Genomic DNA, 20,346 nt, shown 5'->3' with positions numbered 1-20,346 from the left:
GAGCCCTGTCAGGAGGCCCGCGTCCTGGCCCAGGGGAGGGAGGATACTGGCCTGAGCAGGTGGAAGATGGGGGGCTGGGGAGAAATGGGGGGATGCTGAGCCCCTCCAGGAGAAGGGTGTTCTGCTCTGGAGTTTGTTCAGATATGGGCCTGTGGCCTTAAGAGGCTGTAAACATGTGCTTCTTTCATGGAACTGGGGGTGTTGAGCACACTCAGCGGGGCTCTGCCCCTTGGCGAGGGTACACAATAGGAAAAGTCGAGCAGAGGCAGTCCATGGAGGTTGTCTGTGTGCTGCAGTCAGGCCTGGGCTCAAGGCTGGGCCTCGGCCGTCCACACGTCACCTGGCACTGGCAGCTCCACCTTTGCGAGGGACCGCGGCCACCTCCTGCGTAAAGGGCCCGGTGTGGGCGAGGATCGTGAGCTCGTGGTTGTGCACGTTGCTGCCTGACCCACATTTCGTTTCTTTGTGGTCCTGCCACGAACAGGCGCCAGTGCCTGGTGTGCAGGGCTCAGAGCAGTGCTGGGAGTGGGACGTGGCTGGGGGGACTGTCCTGGCTTGAAGTTACAGGCAGGAGTTAGCAGCCAGGCTGCAGACGGGGAGTCAGGAGAGCTAGTCCTGACGTCAGCACGTGTGACCTTGCGGAAGGCAGGGACTCAGCCTGTGGACACCTGCTGGCTTCCGGTGCTATGCTCTGCATTTTAAACACATCGTCTCAGCCTCAGAGGAGGCAATAGACGTGAGCGGTGTCCCCAGCGTCCAGCCATTGACCGTTTCCTTCATGGTTTTTGCCAGTATCCTGGAGCTGCCTGCGGCTTTGGCTGCTTCATTCATATGTTAAACTGACTCACCCTTTTTTCTCCTCCGTTAGCCTCTCCTTAGGGAATATCTTTGAAATCATAGTTCTAAAATGTTTTTACTAATTTTTCTACTGTTTTACATTTCAAAAGAAGTCCATGAGTATCAAAATAAAGTGGTTGGTCTGTGTGTCTCTTAGAAGTCCCTTCTGTACCCATCCGGAGGTGTGTACCCTATCTCGGGCGCACTGGACGAGGGGTTTCAGGAAATGTAGGAATGCAGGTGGCACTGTCCTGGAGTCCAGCCGGTCTGAGCTGGGGCCATGGGTTCCCTGCCTGGGCGCCTGCTGCATCCCCGTCCCTGAGAGCCAGGAGGGGAAGGGGTTAGTGTGGATGGAGGAGGGGCTGTGGGAGGCCTGGCTGAGGCCACCTTCCTGCCTGTCCAATGGAAGCAGAAGCTGGCTACATGCATCCTTGTGGGTGTCACTTGTGTAAAACTGCAGTGTTCTCCGGGAGGTCCTCGGCCGTGGGAGATGACCACACAGAAAAGAACAAGTCAAGGAACGTGATGAAGATGCCCTGACAGACCCGCAGCTGTGCGGCTTCTTGGCGGGTTGGTGGGCTGGGACCCCCACTCTAAGGCTCACAGGGAAGTCCTGATACTGCAGAATCAGTGCTCCCCTCCCACCTCTTCCCCCCTCCCTGCTTTCCTTCATCTCATACCTTTTCTTATCTTTTGCAGTGGAAAACATTATTTTGCAGAAAACTGGCTCCTACTGTCAGGAAAATTCAGTATGAAATGTAAACAACCAGAACCTCATTATTTTATAAAAGAGGTAGATCAACAAATGATTATACCTACTATGTACAGATTATTTGAGATCACTAAATGGACTCCTGAGTGAGTGCTGGGGAAGGTTGGGAGTGACTGGAGCACTTGTTTTGAAGAATGACAGCTCAGCACAGAGGGCTGGGCGCTGGGAGCCAGAGGCGAGGCAGCAGGGGGCGGTGCTGGCCGTGGGGCCGGGGGCCTTGGGTGGAGAGTGCTGTGGAGATGGTAGATTTATGCTCCTGGAACCCAACAGCTGTGTTATGAATACCTGGAAGGGCCCGTGGCCCTGTGGTGGCACCGTTAGCTGGTCACGGACACGTGCAGGCTCCGGAAGGTGGCTCAGATCTTTGTGGTTCATTCCTGTTCAGCCCTGGGGTGGGGGCATCTGGGCCCATTTCTTTGTCTCTCTCCACTCTTCTCAGCGTGTTTCTTTCTTCGGGTCCCTCCTCACCCTCCAAGGGCATGCTCCATGCCAGTGATTTGCCATAGTTCCTGTTGGTCATCCTAGAAATTCACCTGGAGGGCCCAGGTGTTTGCAGTTCTCAGAGCATAGCTCCTACAAGACAGACCAGCCTTTGTCTTGCTTATTCTTATACATATGATTTCTCTACCTTGCTGTGCTGGCAAGGTCTTCATCTCTTTACCTGCTTGCCCAAGACACTCCCACTCCTGGAGGTGAGGAGGACGAGGACAGGGCAAGGGGGACACAAAGTTGGTGCAGCCGACGGGCACAAAGAGGGCTCCGGGCCCAGTTCCCGAGCCCGCGGCCTCCTCTCCTCCAGACACGAGGGCCTGCTCTTCCTTGATTCCTTGTTTGGGGCTCCTGAGTCAGCAAAGAATTGACGTCTCAGAGGGAAAAGGATTTCTTGTTGCCACTTATTCTCTCTCCATTACAGGCAGGAAAATGAAACATGGTGGCCTCCTGAGTGAGGACAGAGGGCGGAGATGGAGAGAACCACCTGCTCCTGTGGGAGACTGTGTGGTCCCCTCCCCCGCCCCTCGCCCCTGGGCCAACACCCGCAGCTCCTTCCTCTACTCCTCACCTTTCGCACCTTGTCGTCTCCTTTGACTTTGGACTCTCTCTGGGGGTTGCCCGAGGCCCTGCTGCAGTGTGGGACCCAGAGCTGAGGCAGTCTGACTGGCACTGAGTTGAGTGGGGCCTTCTGTCACCCCCCTTCTCAATGCATCTGGGGGCCCACGTGCAGGAGAATCACATGGGGTGGCTTTTAAATGAGGAGTCCTGAGCCTCACCCCAGACTCTGACTCAATGTCTGGGGTCAGGACCCAGGAGTCTGTGTTTTTACCTGACCCCCTGGCAAAGGCCTGCACACATTGAGGGTGGGGAACCTCAGATCCAGACCCCGCTCCTGGCCGAGTGACTGGAGCTCGCAGGCTTGTGGGACACTTGCCGGACACAAGCCCCTTGTTGAGGTTGTTCGGCCCTTAGTCACCCACAGGTGCCAGGCCTGTCCCTCTTATGTTCTGTGTCCTTCTGGTCCTAGTCCCAGTCATATTGAGGTTTTGGAGAACTAGAATGCATCCCACCTCTGCTGAAATATTGTGAGTCTTGTAGGGGTCCCAGCACGTTAACTGCACATCTCCTTATCTGGACAGCACGTCTCCTTATCTGGACATGACTGTGGCACAGTGTGAGGTAGACATGGGGGCATGGCCTGCACAGGGACTTTCTGTCGTGAGGATGGTGGGAGGGGCTGTAGCTTTTGAGCTGCTGGTAAACTGGGTCACGAGAATGGGGTTGGAAATTACTTTGGAAATTAGATGGGCAGGCTTCTTTTTTCCTCTTCAGCTGCTTTGTGGTTCTGCCTGACAAGATCAAATCATATCTAGGACATCTTGCAGAGGATAAAGAACAAGATAAGTCACTTGCGGAGAGGGGCAACCTGCAGATTTATATTTTTCTTTCCCCATAAAACTGCACATCAGTTATAATTTTTAGTCTTTTCATTTAAAACCAACGAATTCGCAGCATTTTTCACTTACACTGGGAGATCTTTGTTTTCAAAGGGGGCTAAAGTTATTAGAGGGGGACAGCGTGCAGCTGCTGGTAACTGATGGTGTTTTTAGGACTTGATAGTGATTTTAAAAAAAGAGGGATCAATGTACCTGTCTGTTGCTCCACCTGTCTTTCGATTGGACATCTGTCTGTATGTCCTTAGTCCAGGAAAACTTCATTTAAGGAGGTACCTTTGATATCATTTCTGACGTAAAATGTAAAAATAGGGCATTGTTATTCTGAAGCAGCTTGCAGGTTGGGTACAAAATGTCCTCGGCAACAGCTCTCCTTCTGACAAGGTGAGACGTTGCGGCCCAGCCCCGGGGGACATTCTAACAAGCAGGTTAAGGGTGAACAGAAGACCCATATTCCTGAAGTGTAGAGTAAGGCCCACGTGGAAGACATTCCTCTCCTTTGAGGAAGGGCCAGAATGGCGGTGGGGAAGCACATGCCTCACCCGGGGGAGGTGCTGGGGTGAGGAAGGAGCCTCTGAGGTCTCAGGTCCTGCAGGGACACCGCTCTGTGTGCTGGGGCAGGTTGTCACGTCACATGCTCCTCTCTGGGTGCTTTTATCTTCATAGCTCATTCTTGTGCTCGTTCTTCCCGACAGCAAGCATTTGCTCAGCTTCTACTGCACCTGAAGCGCTTTGCCAAGAGCTGGGTGCATGGCAGTGAGCAAGGAAGACAAGGTGCCCCCTTTGTGCTGCCTCACAGGCTGGTTGGGGCCTGCGGAGAGACAGGCATTAAATGACTTAACATTAAACACTTAATATCAGGTGGTGATAAATGCTATGGAGAAAATAAATCTGGTAATTGCATAGCCAGGACGGGGGGAGTAGCTACTTTTTCCATCAGGGAAGATCACAGGGGGTGACATTTGAACTGGCACCTGAAGGGCCAGAAAGATCCAGGCATGTGACGATTCTGGGGGAGAGTGTTTTGAACAGAGGGAGCCGCTGGTGCAAAGGCCCTGAGGTGAACGTGTGTTTGGGGGATTGAAAGACTGCCAGTCTGTTGGCAGATCTATCCTGTCATAAAAATAGGCCTTCACATTCATAGTACATGTCAATGAGAAAACAAACCCTTTTTCCAGGAAATCACTTTTCCTCCAGCTCTTGTTGGAATCAATGACGGAGATCACACAAATGAGGAATGCATTTGTGGGGCCTGACTAGCCTGTGGTGGGGCGCACTGGGTCCCCTCCTAGTCAGAGCCAGGCAGCTCCGATTATGGCCTTACTGTATCTTGGGCTGTTTGTTACAGGACATATTCTTTTATCAAATCTAGGTATTCTTGCATGGGAAAGGCATTCTGGCTATATTGGGAGGGGGTGATGATGTTAACTGTCCTTTGTTGAGCTCCTGCTACATTTCTTATAAAATCCTGTGAGACAGGCACCTTGATTTTTCCCATTATATAGGTGATGTAGTTTAGGTATTTTGACCAGGGTTGCCAGGTGATGAAGTGGTGACTTAGCATCTGAACCCAGAGCTGCCCACGCCAGCCTGGCCTTGCCTCTCTGGAGGTCCCGACTGCCCAGCACAGGTGTGATTCCAGCCAGAGCTGGTGTCCACAGAGCGGGGTGATGACTCCATGGGGCGAGTGCGGCAGCCCACGAGTGGACGTTGCCACGGGCACTTTCTTGCCGAGTCCAGATGTTGTCCTACTCAGGGCTCCAGACAGCCCCTTGGGAAAAGCAGAGACCTGTTTGCTGTTCCTATGGTACGTGGATTCCGGCACATGGTGGGGTGCACCTGGGGGGTTCGATCTGTGTAGGCTTCCCAGAGCCTTGTGCTGTCACTCTTCTCTCCCACAGCTCTCCCAGAGACAGCCTCCGGTTGAGCGCAGGGACGCCATGTGGCCGTCCCAAGGCACTGGTCTGCGGCTGGAGGAGCTGCTGTTTTCAAGCAGGCCTGGGTGTTTCCTGGAAAACCGGTGTCTCCCTGTGCACAGGGCCAGCCCCACCACCTCCCTTCTTGGCTCCAAGAGCATTGTGTGAGCTGACTCCCAGTGGGCATGCCAAGTGATAAATGAGTTTTCTCCACCAAGTTAGATAAGGCTTGGCGTGGCTTAGGTCCCCAGTGGACGTTTATTGGAGCAGTGGTCTGGCTGTTTGGACCTATCTGTGTCAGCGAGCCGGGGCCAGACGTCTGCGCCTGCCTGGCACCAGGCTCTGCTGTTCTGGGTGCTTTGGCTTCCCCAGCTTGAAAGTGTCGAGAATGTGCTGTGCCTGGTGGATACGAGGCAGGCTTCCCCTCTCCCCACATCCCCACACTCTCCTTTTCAAGAGAGAGGAGCCCTCTGAGTCTCTCATTGTGCACAGTGCTCTCTCAGCTATTTTGAACAACAAAGGACAGCTCTAGACCACTTAGCCTGAAACAGCTTCAGTCATTCCTGAATTTACAATGCTAGAATTTTCTTGACAGAATTCACTACAGATAAAAGGAGGTAAAAGCAGATTTAGCCACTGTTTCTGGGATTTTGATCTCGTAATTATTAAGTGTGGACTATTGATATAAGTGAGCCTTTTAAAGTGGCTACAAATGTATGGTTATAGGCTGATGAGAAAACCAACTGCCTTAATGATATGAATGTGGGTTCTTGTGGGTTAGGATAGATACCATTTCCAGTGACAACCTCCTACACAAATTCATGAGGAGCTGTGTCTAGAACATCTCAAATGGATGAGAAGGGTGATACGTTCTGGAAAACTGCTCTGAATGACTCCACTTGACTCTGGGGTTGATCAGGACATTAATGTTTAGGATGCCCATGAAGGGTCTGAAAAAGAAGTCATTCTGTAAGTGGGTGGGGGGACATAATAATGAATGGAATTTTTAATTTAAAATATATGAAGATAATTAATAAAAGTTACAAATAATGGTTTGGCTTTTTAAGCTACATCCCTAAAAATATATATATAGTCAAACTGGTATAAACCATTGTTTTGATTGCCTCAGCAGTCAGTTGCCCTCAATGTGGGAGTCACCATGAAGGCCTGGGTTTCCAGGGTACGTGGTACTCCTTCCTGTAGCCCCTGAGGTGGGAGATTTGCAAAGGGAGAGGAACAGAGGGAGGGGTGGCATGTTCCCTGCCCCCTCCCTCTCTTTTTCTCTCTTTTCATCACTCTTGCTTGGCTTCCTCTGCCAAGCACTAACCCCTGGGCTGGACTGGGGGCTTCAGTGAGCGCCAGTCTCCAACCCTGCCCTCAGGAGACTGCAGTTTGCACACCTGTTGTAGACGCTGGCAGGCTGGGGTGTTTTGATTCACCCTTGCAGTGTCTGTGGTTTGCTCCTTGCTGCAGCAAGTGTATTCCATGGAACATATTAATTTATCTCTAAGTAGATTTATTACATGAAATATTCATCAGAGTAGGCGCCATGGTACAGGGTTTGGAACAACATACCTAGTACAGTTTGTCCTCATAAATCTATTAATGCTGATGGATGTAATTGTCTCCTGTGAAGCTTCGGGGTGAGACGAGGGCCCGGGGCGGGGAAGAAGCTGGCCGCTGCTCTGCAGCTTGGCTGCGGCAGGCCCTGCTCGGAGTGTGTGTGTGTGGTTATATGTATCCATTTTTTCTCTTTCTTTTTAATGAATGCAGAGGCTTCCATTTCTGAGAGCCCTCTTGTCAGCTTCCAGCTTCTTGTCAAATTCTAGCTTCCAGCCGCATTTGGAGATGTAATGAGGCTCAGAGGGAAAAGCTAGCTCATGAGTGATCTGTGATCAGTGAGCAGAGGGCATTCAGGGGACCGAGGAGGGAGTGCGGGGCAGGATGCTAACACTTAGGAATAACCCCCGAGCTAGGTATTTTATCTGCTTAGCCCAGGTGCTCCTAACAGCCACCTGGGAGGTAGGTGTCGTCATTCCTGTGTTATCCACATAGAAGTTGAGGCTCAGAGAAGTCTAGTAACTTGTGCGAAATGCAGTTCATTTAGTTCAACGACGCCATCCTGATGGCCTGGGGCTGGGCACAGGGCACAGAGCAGTCACAGCCTCTGCCCTCCTGGAGGGCCCCATCTAGCAGATGCAGTAACAGGACCTGCAGAGGAATCAGGTGGGGAAGTGGAGCCTCCCTCCTTGTGACACAGGGTGCACAGGACGGCGTGATAAATTGTAGGAGACTGTAGGAAGGTTGGAGTGGGTGTCTGAGCAAAGTTGGAAGCCTGGATGGGTGTTTACCAGGTAGACGGGGCCTGGAAGAGGGGGTTTCAGATGGTGTGAAGAGCAGGTACAAATACCTAAGGACGCAGGGCTCCAAGGCGTGGCAGGCAGGGTGGGGACTGCCTGGTTCAGCTCTGCTCAATCCCCAGGGGAGGGGAGGGCAGAGGGGTAGCCAGAGCCACAAGTGCAGGGCCTTGCAGGGCATTTAGACTGTAACCCAGGGCACTGAGGAGCCACTGGATGTTTTGAAGCCAAGGAGAGAGAGAAGTGAATTTGTGTATTTGGAAAATTACTCCAGGGGCACAACTGAGGCTGGCTTGGAGGGAGGCAAGGCAGGAGGTGGGGAAGCCTGTGGGGTTTGTGATGCCTGTACGGCCAGGATGTCAGTGAGCAAAGCATGTGGGGTGCAGGAGGTGAAAGGTGTAATTTCGTATCTGTGCTGGGAAACAGCAGAACTGGTCTGGATGCCCCACCCCAGGTTGAGAGGTCACAAAAAAGGAAAAGTCAAAGAGAAAAAGCAGTCAGAAAAAGGAAAAAGGAAAATAGGGCATTAGAAGAGAAATGTTAAATTGTAAAAAGACTTTTATGAAGAGATAAAAAACATTTAAAGAGTTACAGTTAAGGAATGATGAGGACTAACACAATATACAATTCTTTTTTTAAGTTTAATAGTGTTTTAGAAATTTAAGTGGATCTGAGAATAAAAGCAAACACTTAAGTGGGTTAAGACAAAAACGGGTTTCTGGCCAAAAGCAGAATCTAAGGTAGGGAAGAGCAGACAGGGTGGCTGGCTGCTGCAGGGCCAAGAGGTGATGATTCCTGCCATCTGAGGACCCCCAGCTCTGGAAGTGCATGCTGGTTGGTGACACTGTGGGGCGGGGCCCCAGAGAGACCTGGGCAGAATCGAGGGAAAGGTGGGGGGAAGTGACAAAACAGAGCCTCCCTGCTTTGAGACTTCTGCAGGTGGGGCCGCTGACAGTGTAGGGGCTTCACGTGGCCCCCTTGCACCGCGGGCACCCTGTCCAGGAGGTTCTCGGCCCTGGAGTTGGGGTGGTGGTGGCTGATCTCACGTGGCCGCCTCGCAGGCTCGTCCTGTCCTGGTAGCCACCAGGGAAGGGGAGGTGGAAGGTCATCAGCAGGTCTCTTGTGAGGGTTGGAGGAAGGACATCAGGGCTTCTGGCTTGAGTGCAATTATTGAGCGCCTCTTGTGTGCAGTGGAGTATGCTAGATGTTGTGGGGCACATAACAGGGAAAACTTACAAGCTGTATGTGAGCAGCTTTTGGTATCTTGTACGAGGCTGGGGCTCCTTGTGGGATGGGCTTATAACCCGGAGGAATGTCAAGCAAGGAACTCATTAGGGGCTCTTGTCTCCTCTAATTGCTGGTCGTGCTGCTGTTCCTCTCCACTGGTGGCTGTGAAGGAAAGAGGAAGCATGCACAGTGGAAGGAGCATGGGACTTGGAGTCAGAGACCAGGGTTCAAGTTCTGGGTCTGCCACGTATTAGCTGTGTGACCTTGGGCACTGTAACCTCTGAGCACCCGCTTTCTCATTTGTAATTTGGAGCCATAATCATGATGTCTGTCTGCTGAAGCCCAGGTTGTCATGGGGATCTGTGTGTATGTGAGAGTGTTCCATAAACTGCAGAGCTCTGTTCAGCATCTGGTGACATCTCTAGACTCTGAGTGTTTTAAGGAAAGTGGTGCCTCGTTATTCCTTATACCTCTCCCAGCACCTTCACAGTGTCTGAGACACTCAAGAGATGCTAGTTGAGTCAATGGACGAGTCTACTGCAGCACCAGGCATTTTCCGCGTCCCCTTTTCTAGTGGCCAGGCCCTGTCACTGTCACACTGTTAGAGGAGGGAGGTGCAGCCTGTGGAACATGTGTAGTAGCCTCTGGGCGATGCTGGGACCAGGGCTGCCAGCCTCCCAGACTTGCTGAGCATCCTGACTTCAGGACCAGACCCTTTAACCTGGTTTCCAGTCACTGGGCTCAGAGCCAACTTCAGGGTGGCCCGGTTTGAAGTTCAGAAGCAGAAGGAAGACTAGGGACTGCTCCCATTCCCTGTCCTGGCTCCCCCGCCCCTTCCACTACACCTCACACGCCTGCCTGCACCCCCTCACTTGCGGCATCCCTGTCCCCATGGCCAGCCTCCACTGACTCCCCACTGCTTCCCCATTTCCTTAGCTCTTAGGGATTCCAAGTCCCATGCTCGTGGGGCCCCCGGCTCATGTGGCCTGGAGAGGCAGTGTCTGTCCCTTCTGCGGCACGCGTGTGCTGGGTGCCCAGTGGGGTGTGCTCACTCCTGCCACTTCCCACGCCCTCCTGCAGGTCGTTTTCCATGACGTCGGCGTGCTGACGGACAGGCTCTTCCCCGTCGTGGAGGCCATGCAGAAGCACTTCAGTGCCGGCTCTGGGACCTACTACAGCGACTCCATCTTCTTTCTCTCGGTCGCCATGCATCAGATCATGCCCAAAGGTAACCTGGTCCGTGCGCCAATAGCCCCCTGGTTGTGACTTTGCGTCCATTTTCCTGGCTCCAGTATTGCTGGTGCCCCGTGTCGGAGAGAAGAGCTGCACTTCAACACGAGGGGATGGGAGAGGGTGAGGGCGAGCAGGCCAGCCGAGGCCCCTGTGTGCAGAGCTTCCTGCACAGAGACTCTAGGACATGGCCCTGGGACCCATTCACGAGGACATGGTGTGAGTTATGTGCTGTGGCGTCCCTGGATCAGAGCATCTGGGCTCCAGCCCTGACTCTGCTCCTTGCACACATCCTTCTCTGGGACTCATTTGTAAAATGGCAGGTTGAACTAGGTGACCCTCCATCCCAAACTGTGATCCTGCTCTTTCCGGTTTGAACCTCTACTTATCTGACTTTGAAATATCAAATCTAGATGTGAGAGATGCAAATTATGACTGAATAAGACTTTTCTTTTGAGACTCTGATGTGCAATTAAAGTATTTTCTGGTCCCTCCCAGGCAGAAGAGCTGTGATTGTCTGGTCTGTGATAGGCTGGCCTTGTGTGGAAGTGCCGGCAGGTCATCCTTGGACCAGAAGCCTTGGGGGAGGGGAGTTTCATTTGTGTGGTGTCCCATGCTTCTTCATTCTTCTCCTCCAAATGGTCCTTGATTGATTCTGGAGCCCTGAATATTGCCCAGGCCCCCTGGTTTCTGGCCAAGGTAAACCACGACCTGAACATTTTAGGGGTGAGGAGGGGAGTTCGGGGTCTTGGGGTAGCAGCTATCCAAACTGTAAGTAGTTGTGTTTCCAGCAATTCCCAGACCAGGCAGAACCCGCCCGCCTAGGGGATGGCCAGGCTGTTTGGTGGAAGGGCCTTGCAGGGCAAGGAGTGGAAGAGGAGTCAGAGCATCGCTGTTTGAAGGGACCTGGCGAGGCAGGAATTCAGGAGTTAGAGGTTGAAGCTGGGTTTCTACTGGCAGGTTGTCATTCCACAGGAGAATCTAGCCCATCCATTCTGGCTGGGACCTTGCCTCCACAGGGTGAGTTCCTGCACCACGGAGGCTTCTTAATGTTCTCGTAGCTGTGAGGCAAGGGCTCGGGGAGCTTCGGTGAGCAGGGGTCTGAAGGAGAGCAGGGCCGAGCTCACCCAAAAGGCACAGGGAGGAGAGCTGGCATTTGTGATTGTGCACAGAAACCAGGTGCAGCTCTGTCTGCTCCCCAATTTGCCCCACCAGTCCCGGGGGTTACACGTGAGAGCCAACTGAGGAGCTGAGTGAACAGCAGTTATTTCTGTCCCCTCTGGTGGACAAGTGTGGTCTCTCCAGGCAGGCTTGGGCAGGTGTGTGGGGACTCAGGCCGGAGGGGGCTGTGGTTCCTGCTGTCCTGGATTCTAGAGGAGGAGACAGACGTGAGTGCTAGTCCCAGCTCTGCCGCCTGCCTTGGGTGCCTTTGCTGCGGCCTCAATTTCCCCACCCAGGAACGAGGGGGCTGATCTCGTGAAGAGTCCAGGGTTACAGGAATCCCCCTGTGGGTTTCTCTAGTTCCGGGGAGCAGAGGGAAGAGGGGTTCTCCCCTTACCCTTCCTTTCCCATCCTCACCTCACTCCTAGCAATCCCTGATCACTCTGTAGATCAGGCTTTGGAGCAGGATTCTGCTTGGTCAAAAGGTTTCGTGGTTACACTGGCACTTTGAAATGTCTCGACTAGATGGGCCTTAAGGGCCAGACCAGTCCTGTTGTCCGCATGCACGATTGGCCTTGAATGAAGTTCTGTGACAGAAAAGGTGGCAAAGGACGGTAGGAGGTCTGGGAGGGGGCGGCCCTGGCTTTCCTTTCTCTCCTCTGTGCATCAGCTGGTAGGTCTCTGCCCATCGTATGCTAAACTCTAGGCCAGGTTATGCTTTGGGGCACCCAGAGGGACGGGATTGTCAGGGCAGAGAAGGGACTTGTGCTTCACAGCACTGGGGAGGACCAGGTAGTGAGCAGTCAGTGCAGATGACAGGAGTTAGGGACCCCAGGCCACCATCCCTCCATCTCCCTGACTGCCCTGCCCTGTAGCCTGGCCTTGCGCCCGGGCCTTGTCTGCGGAGAAGAAGCTTTGGCCTGAGCTTTGCCGTTCACGCAGGCGATCAGGTTGTGAGTGTCCCTCCAGGTGGCCCACGGACTCTGAGGGGCCTGCGTCAGGAGGTGGGGGAGGAGCTGTTTGGGATGGACTGACCCAGACATGGACTCTCTTGTTGGATTCTTTAGGCGAATGATGATATGCTGCTCGCGATTCATTTTTACATCTGCCTGAAGTCCGCTTCCTAAGAAGGGCGTTGTTAGGAGTTAGTAAGGTTTGGCAATCGTAAAATAGAAAGAGCGATGCTGCAGTTTCGTGGAGTCTGGGGGCTCCCGCCGTGCAGACCGGCTGCTGCGCAGCCCTGGGGCAGCACCGGAGGCTCCCGCTGGGCAGGTCCTTCGGAATTCCTGCAGCTTTTGGAAGGATGCTTTGTTTTCCAGCACCGCTAGTGCTGTCTTGCGTTTGTCATGGCTCTTTATTGCTGCCTTTTTTTGTGTTTGTTGTTTTAAATCATATAAATTGCTATTGTTTTGTGCTTTGTTGATGGTTTTGTTCTCGTGTAATTGCTACATTCATGCTATTTTGGTTTGTTTTGTTTGTTTCACAGTGTTCTTCTTTCTCCGGGAAAGTGAGAATGGGCGTGGGTGGATCATAAACCCTTGGTCTTGCCAGGAAGGCTGGCTTAGAAAAGCATGTGTTCCCCTGAATTCTGTCTCAGGAGGTCCTGTCTGGTGTTTGCCCCCCAAATCCAGGTTATTTCTCTCCGGCCCTCTCCCTTCTGAAGCCTAAGTGTCACCCTTCTGTACCCACACGACCTTTACAATATATTTACCTCTTTTGCTATTTTAAAAGTGACACCATTCATTAAAAAAAAACCCTGAAAACTATGTTAAAATAGAAATGAATGTATCCTTTTACTACTACATAGACATCATGACCAAATAATTCTCTGATTATCTTCTAATATTTCCCAGCACATAGCTTTTTAAAGATTTAGGCAAAGTCAGAGTTTTACTATATATTTAATGCATTTTGAGTCTTTTTTTATACAGCAGAAAATGAAATTGAACCTTCATCTAAGCTCAAAAATGAAAGAAATGGTACAAGTAAATCTGTATTGTGATTTCTTCGGGTAATGTCACTCATCACCATTTTCTGTGTAATCATAGTCCTTGAAAATTCTTTGAATGGTTCCATTGAGTAGATGAACCTTAGTTCACTTTGTCATTTCCATGTTTTCAGCACCTAGATGTTATTTTTCTCTATGATCATAAGTTACACTGTGGTGAATATCCTCATGCATCAAGAATATTTTCTCTAATTGGGATTATTTCCTTAGGCTAGCTCCCCACAGGTGGAATTAGTGGGCCAGAGGTGACCCTTACAAAGCCAACCTGTGTCAAGTGCCCCCACCCCGGCCCCAGTGTCTCAGCCTGCACGTGTGAGGTTCTGTACAGTTTTCTAAGCCCATGGATGACTGACCTCTCAGAGGGACCTCAGCTGCTGTCCCTAATTGACAGGAGAGGAAGCGAGGAGCTGAGGGCAGGCTACTTCTCTGAGTTCTAGTTCTGAACACCCCCAACCCCTTGGTTTCCGGGGCCTTGGTCCCCGCTCGTTCTGATGGTGAGGCCTGAGTGCCGGCCTCTCATACCCGCACGGCCCCTCGAGGCTTCCAAAGCCTGGCCTCCTCTCCTCTCCGGGCCCCTTGCTGCAGCCCTGTGGAAGGGGCCTGGCTGGCATGGGCGGGCAATGGGTAACCCTGTGTATTTTGCCCTGACTGTCCCCCTTGGAGCAGCACTGCTCAGACCAAGTCTGCAGAGAGGAATGAAGGGGCCTTGCTGGTGAAACACGCTGGCTCTGATTTTGTTTTTTCTTCTGTGGCTTGTTGGAGGGGTCACCTGGGACTGGCTGGCTGGTCGTGCTGCTCACGGGTGCTTGCCTGCCCATGGGTCCCACGCAGACACACAGCCTCTCTTCACTCCTCACTCACACCCACAGGGCTTTTATCTCCTCTAGTCGTTGGTGTTGGGTTTGTTGCCATTAGGAGCATCTTATGCAATGGAAAAGAAAATATTTTGCCCAAGTGGAGCTGGAGGGAGCAGAGAGCAGCTTCCCTCACCTGTGTCACATGGCTCCACAGAGCTCGTGGCTCTGGCGTAGAGACACGGGCCATAAAAACAGCCCTTACAGAGGCTGAGCCATGGCGCCTGGTTCATGCTTGTGGTGGGGGTCCCCCTAGGCGGGGAAGGCATGTGCGAAGACAGTCAGCTGTGGGTAAGGCTGGCCAGAGGCCCCGGGAGACTTTCCTGGTATGCTGTCCTATCTTGTGTTCAACCCTTTGCCAACAGACATCTTTGCCAAGGGTCTGGGGTTTACATGACACGGTGCTGGGCACTCTGGGTGTCCTAGAGATGTTTGCTGCTTCTTGGGCTCACGGTGGTAAGATGGGTGGCACGGTCCAGCAATTAGGCAGAACGTCACGAAGGCCACAAGGGAGATCCACACAGTGCTGGATGTTCAGAAGAGGATGAATCACAGGAAAGAGGAGGGCTTTATGAGGGAGGTGGTACTTGAGATGGGTTTTGAAGGATGGATAAAATCTCATTGTGCAGAAACAGGTGGTGAGCAGGTCAGGCAGTTAGGAAGAGTGTGGAGATTGTTTGGGAAACAGCACACCACCTTTTTTGACAAACATATTAGGGCACATGCTGGGAAGCACTGAAAGAGAAGATGGCTGGGGGAGATTGGCATGTGCTGTGGGAGCTCAGATGCCAGGTCAAAGAGCTGGCTCTGAATACCGGAGATAGAGCCTCTGTGAGCATTTTGGCAGGGAGGAACTGAGACTGGGAGTGGATTGCAGGGGGAGATGTTGGGGTCCAGCTGCATATCTTCACTGAGTGTCCATCAGCTGGGCAGGCTGTGGGAGACTCACAGGTGGACTCCCCAGCCTCAAGCAGGAGCTAACCTGGAGAGAGAGAGAGTGTGTGTGTACACACGTGTAGACCAAGCATGTCTCATACAGAAGATGAACTACAGTCCAAATGAGACCTCACAGGCATCCCAGCTTTTGCACAGTCTCCCTCTTTTCCTGAGAGCCCAGGGGCTGCAGCAATCGTTATGCTGGCTGCCATGGGAACAGTTATAAACTAACTTCACCTTTTAGCAACTCTGTGGCTCAAGAACAAAATGAAGTGAAGAACTTATGAGAGAAGGCAGAGCAGAGATTCATACATTCTGAGCCCATCAACCCCTGTAAAACCAGTGCAGATATTCCTGCCATGGAACCTTGTGTCTGTCAGTCCTTTGCACTTTAGTGTGAATTAGCCCCCAGGCCGATTGCTTTCCTCTGAACACTGAATAGAAATAGATGACCCACGGAAATGAGATGAATAATATGTTAAATAATGACAAATAAATGAAGTTGAGGGAAAGGTGGAGGGAAGGAGGGAAAAAGGATTTTGGAGCCTAGTGCACTCCTGGGGTCTTTTGGAGATAGGCTCAGGCTTGTCTTGAGAAACCCCTGAGTCCAGGCAGAAGGAGGTTGGGAGGAGGGAGGCCAGCTGCCTGATTAGACCTTGATGAGGTTGGACTCCTGGAAAGATCGAGGAAACTCTGCTTCCCCACCTAGTAGTTTCCTCCTAGACCCCGTGAGTCTAGGAACCCAGGCCTGCGTGATGCAGCTTGGCTTTAGCCACCCTGTGCACCCACTTGGCTTCTGTAGGCTAACCTGGGCACCTGGCTATTTTCACCCTGGCTTCTCTTGGGTTGAGGGTTTAAAAACTTTCAATTGACTGACTTCTTGATGAGCCTTGGACAAAACCAGCTTCATGGGAGACAGGGTGTTTATACACCTACACAGAGCTGCTCACCCTGGTCTGTGTCTGTTTTGGGGTCATGTTCCCAGGTACTTTGTGTTTCTGTTGGTTTCCCCGCCTGTAGTTGAGGAGTGAAGCTCTGCACAATCCTGTTTTTGTGTGGAGGAGGGGTGGGTTTGAGTTGTGGCAGCCTCTTCTAACTCTGCCTATGATTGGGGCATTGGTACCTCTGGGCTCAGAATTCCCGGGGTCACTGGCTATAAGCTGTGCTGGCAGCACTGGCATCTGGACTACTCTGTGTGCCTGGAGGACTCAGGTTGGGTCATCCTTGGGGTGTGGGGACTGTCATTCTGACTGCTGTGTTGGGCCATGCTGGGGAGGGGGCATCTGAGATGAGGAAGAGGGTGTCCTCTACCTGTCTAAGGACAAAATCTCCATCAGTCACAACCTTTCAGTTTTATAGAGCATGTTCATGTCCACCTGTGGCAGGGGTGCCCAGCAGCAATCATGATCCCATTTTTCAGACAAAGTAATTGAGGCACAGAGAGGGGCAGATATTTTTCTTGGGGTCACAGAGCCTGACTGAGCAAGGATGTGACCGAGGGCCCCTGACTCTCAACGGGTGCACACCAGGGACATCCCTACGCTTTCCTGGCTCGGAAAACACCTGGCTGTGTTCTCAGGTGTCGGCTTTCCCTTCAGGCCTGGCCTCAGATACAGTGTGGGGAGGGTTCACATTTGCAGAAGATTCTCTCTGCTTGTGATTCAATCAGCCAAAATTTGAGGGACAGCTCTGCCCCAGACCTGTTCCTGGGGTTTTGGAGTAAGTAGAGAAAATTCAGTTTTGCCTCAATTTCCCCTTTCAGCCTAAGTTTCCTCGTCTGTAAAGTGGGGATAATTTTACCCTTTTAACCTTGGCTCTAGGGCTATTGTGGGGAGAGGTCACTGTGGGAAAATACTGAATGAACACTGAGTTTTGCTGTGGCTGCTGCTGCTGATGGTAATGACTTCATGTTGGTGTTTCTTCAGGTCAGATGTCCCTAAAGCACTGGTTCCCAAGCTTTGTTATCTAGGGACACCCTCCCCCCACACCGAGCTGTCCAGATCACCAATGGCTATCTCTCCTACCTCCCCCCAGGGGAAAACTAGTGCCCAGTTAGGGGGAGAAGATTGTGCACTGGCCGGAGGCATGGTCTGGCCACTTGTCAGCTCTGGGCTGGAACAGAGCATCACATCGTTCTTTACTGTGTGACCTAATCCACAGGAGGTTGTGTGCATCCCAGGGGCCTGGAGGGAGCAGGGATTGGTGAAGGTGGTTGAGTAGATCTATGATCTATTTTAAGCCTCCTAACAATTCTGTGACTTAACCAGGAATTAAAACCCCAGTTTTACAGATGGACAGTATGAGGCCTGGAGAAATGAGCTGATTTGATGAAAGTCACCTCGTGGTGACACCTTGGTAGTCCAACTCCAGTTCTTTCCTGGCCTCAGTTCCCCCAGCTATTCAGAGAGGGCATGGGGCTCCATGACCTGCTCGGTCCTCCCCAGCCAGGCATTCGGAGTGCTCCTTGGGGCACATGCTCCCTCCATGTGTGTACCAGGAGTGTTTGCCAGGTAGGTTGTGTGTATGTGTGTTCTCCATGTGTTCCACAGTTTTCAAATTGGAGGACACCCTTACAGATCTGTGTATGTATGTGTGTTCTTCACTCCAGCTTCTCAGAATCCCCTTTGGTCCTCAGCACTTTGGGCCTTTGCATCTTTTCCACGTCTGTCTCACTGTCTAGTCTTGAGCAGTCATTTTTTATTTCTATTGTGAAAGAGATAATTAGGCTTATTTATTTATGTATCTAATTTTTTAATGGAGGCACTGGGGATTGAACCCAGGACCCTGTGCATGCTAAGCACACACTCTACCACTGAGCTATACCCTCTCCCTCCCCAAGCAGTCATTTTTTTAAAAATAAACTTTGTTTTAGAACAGTTTTAGATTTATGGAAAAATGTAAAGACAGCACAGAGATTTCCCATAGCCCCACATCCAATTTCCCCTATTATTAACATATTACATTTATGCAGTATATTTGTTACAGTTAATCAACCATATGGACACATTATTATTATCTAGAGGCCGCACTATTCACATGCGCTTAGTTTTAGTCTAAGGCCCTTTCTCTGTCCCAGGACCCATCCAGGACACCACGTTACATTTGGTTGTCGTGTCTCTGCAGGCTTCCCTTGGCAGTGAAATCTTCTCCACCTTGCCTTGTTTCTGATCACCTTGGCATTTCTGAGGAGTACTGGTCGGATAGTTTGCAGAGGGTCTGTCAGCTGGAGCCTGTCTGAGGTTTTTCTCATCACTGGCCGGGAGCTAGGAGTTTTGGGAGAGGAAGTGTCGTTTTCATCACGCTGTCTCCGTGGTGCATCACATCGTCTCAAGGGTACGTGATTTATCACTGTTGATGTTGACCTTGGTCACCTGGCTGAGGGAGTATGTGTCAGGTTTCTCCAATGTAAAGTTTCTCTTCTCTCTCCCTGGCCATGCTGAAAGCCTGTGGATGCTCACTTTTCAAAGGGCAGGTATCTACTGCTGGGGCCCATCCTGCATGTCCTGCTAGTGATCTGCCCCTGGCAGTGCCACCAGCCATGGTCTGTGGGAGCCCAGACATTCCGAGAGACCCCTTCACCATTCCAGAGGGTGGGCCCCATTTTACTGCGTGGGTCAGTCAGTGACCATGACCATGCTTCTCTGGACACCCAGGCCCAAGGTCTGCAGGGAGTGCAGAGCCAGGGAGGTCTGCAGCAGGCTGAGAAGGGAGTTGGTCTGTCAGGGAGACGAGGTCTTCAGGCTCAGGTACAAACTGCGGCTCTGAGACCCACTAGATTCGTGGCCCTGGGAAGTTACTCCAGGCTGTGTGGAGTAGTGATTAGGAACACGGGCCTGGAGCCAGAGTGCCTGGGCTCAGGGCAGCCTCCTCACTGATGTACTGAGCAACTCTGGCCAGGTTACTGAACCTGCCTAGGCCTCAATTTCCCCATCTATGAAATGGAGATAACAACAGTTCACAGGGTTGTTATGAGAATTAAGTGAATTAGTATTTGAAATGGGCTTAGAACAGTGCCTGGACGTGATGTATCTAACGGGAGGTGTCCTGCTGTGTTTGCCAGTCTCCTCTCTGGATCTCAGTGTCCTTATCTGTAAAATGGGGATGATAAAGGACTTACTTCAGAGGAATCAAAGTACCCGAAATGTGCAGTCATAGCACCTTTATTATTACCAACACCATCAGCCCCATCCTCCTCATGCTTCCTAAGGAGATCTGTGCGTAAGAAGATCAGGCAAATGCAAAATGTTGTCAACTCCTTGAAAATGTAGGACTTGCTCCCTGAGCGTCCTCTGCCCCAGAGTCACCTTCTTGAACCCTCCTATGATGCTTGCTATTACAGAACAGAAGGACAAGTGTGACTGGAGATGAATGGGGGTGGCCCAGTCCTGCTCCTAGACCCCCTTCATGGCATCATGAGTACCCCCAAACATCCTTATTTCAGCAGTCTGTCCCTGGGGCCTTGCTCTCCTCACGCTGGAGACAGACAATTGTACTCCTAGATCCACTTTGGGTCAGTGGCGCTGGATGGGCAAGACTGGTCCAAATCTCCGGTAGTTCATGCATAGGTGCATCCTGGCCCAGGTTCATAGGCCCACATGAGAAAGAATGGAGTCAGGGCTAGAAAGCCTGCAGGCTGGGGAGAGAACCAAAATGGGAGCATCAGTCTGGCAGCTCTAATTCATTCATTCATTCGTGCTTTGAAACACTGAGGTCAGTGTGCAGCCTTTTCCTGAAAGCCTGTAAAATTCCATCTTCTTTTTTTTTTTTTCCTCTGAAGTGAAAATTGGCAAATGTAGTAAAAGGCATATTCAGTTTGGACTTCTTTATTCTGTGCTTTTTGTGTTTTTACTCACCACTGTTGGAGGGGGTCTTTAATGTTCTCCACTGTTGTCTCATAGCAGTTTCATAAAACAGAGAAGACTTTTAAGGTTGGTTTGTGGAACTTTATAACTTCATTCAGTTTGAACCCAAATCAGGAAACTAATCTTTAATCAATGTTTAATCATCCATCAGTGAGGCAGAGGTGTATCTAATGGGAGGGGTCCTGCCTTGGGGTGTGCGTGCATTCTGAACCTGCGGTGCAGCGGAGAAGGGGTGGGGAT

At 51.5% G+C, this 20,346-nt stretch overlaps 1 protein-coding gene across 1 annotated transcript in view; it reads left to right on the top strand.

Moving 5' to 3' along the window:
- XXYLT1 (xyloside xylosyltransferase 1) overlaps window positions 1-20,346 on the top strand; it is a 161,900-nt gene that overhangs the window by 19,392 nt on the left and 122,162 nt on the right. Inside the window, exon 2 of the mRNA XM_031681459.2 lies at window positions 10,136-10,283. Coding sequence (XP_031537319.2) covers window positions 10,136-10,283 — 148 coding nt within the window. The remainder of the gene's footprint in view (window positions 1-10,135; window positions 10,284-20,346) is intronic.

Source organism: Vicugna pacos, chromosome 1, assembly GCF_048564905.1.
Source record: "Vicugna pacos chromosome 1, VicPac4, whole genome shotgun sequence".
NCBI classification, from domain to species: Eukaryota; Metazoa; Chordata; class Mammalia; order Artiodactyla; family Camelidae; genus Vicugna; species Vicugna pacos.
This window is presented reverse-complemented; position numbering and strand designations above follow the sequence as displayed.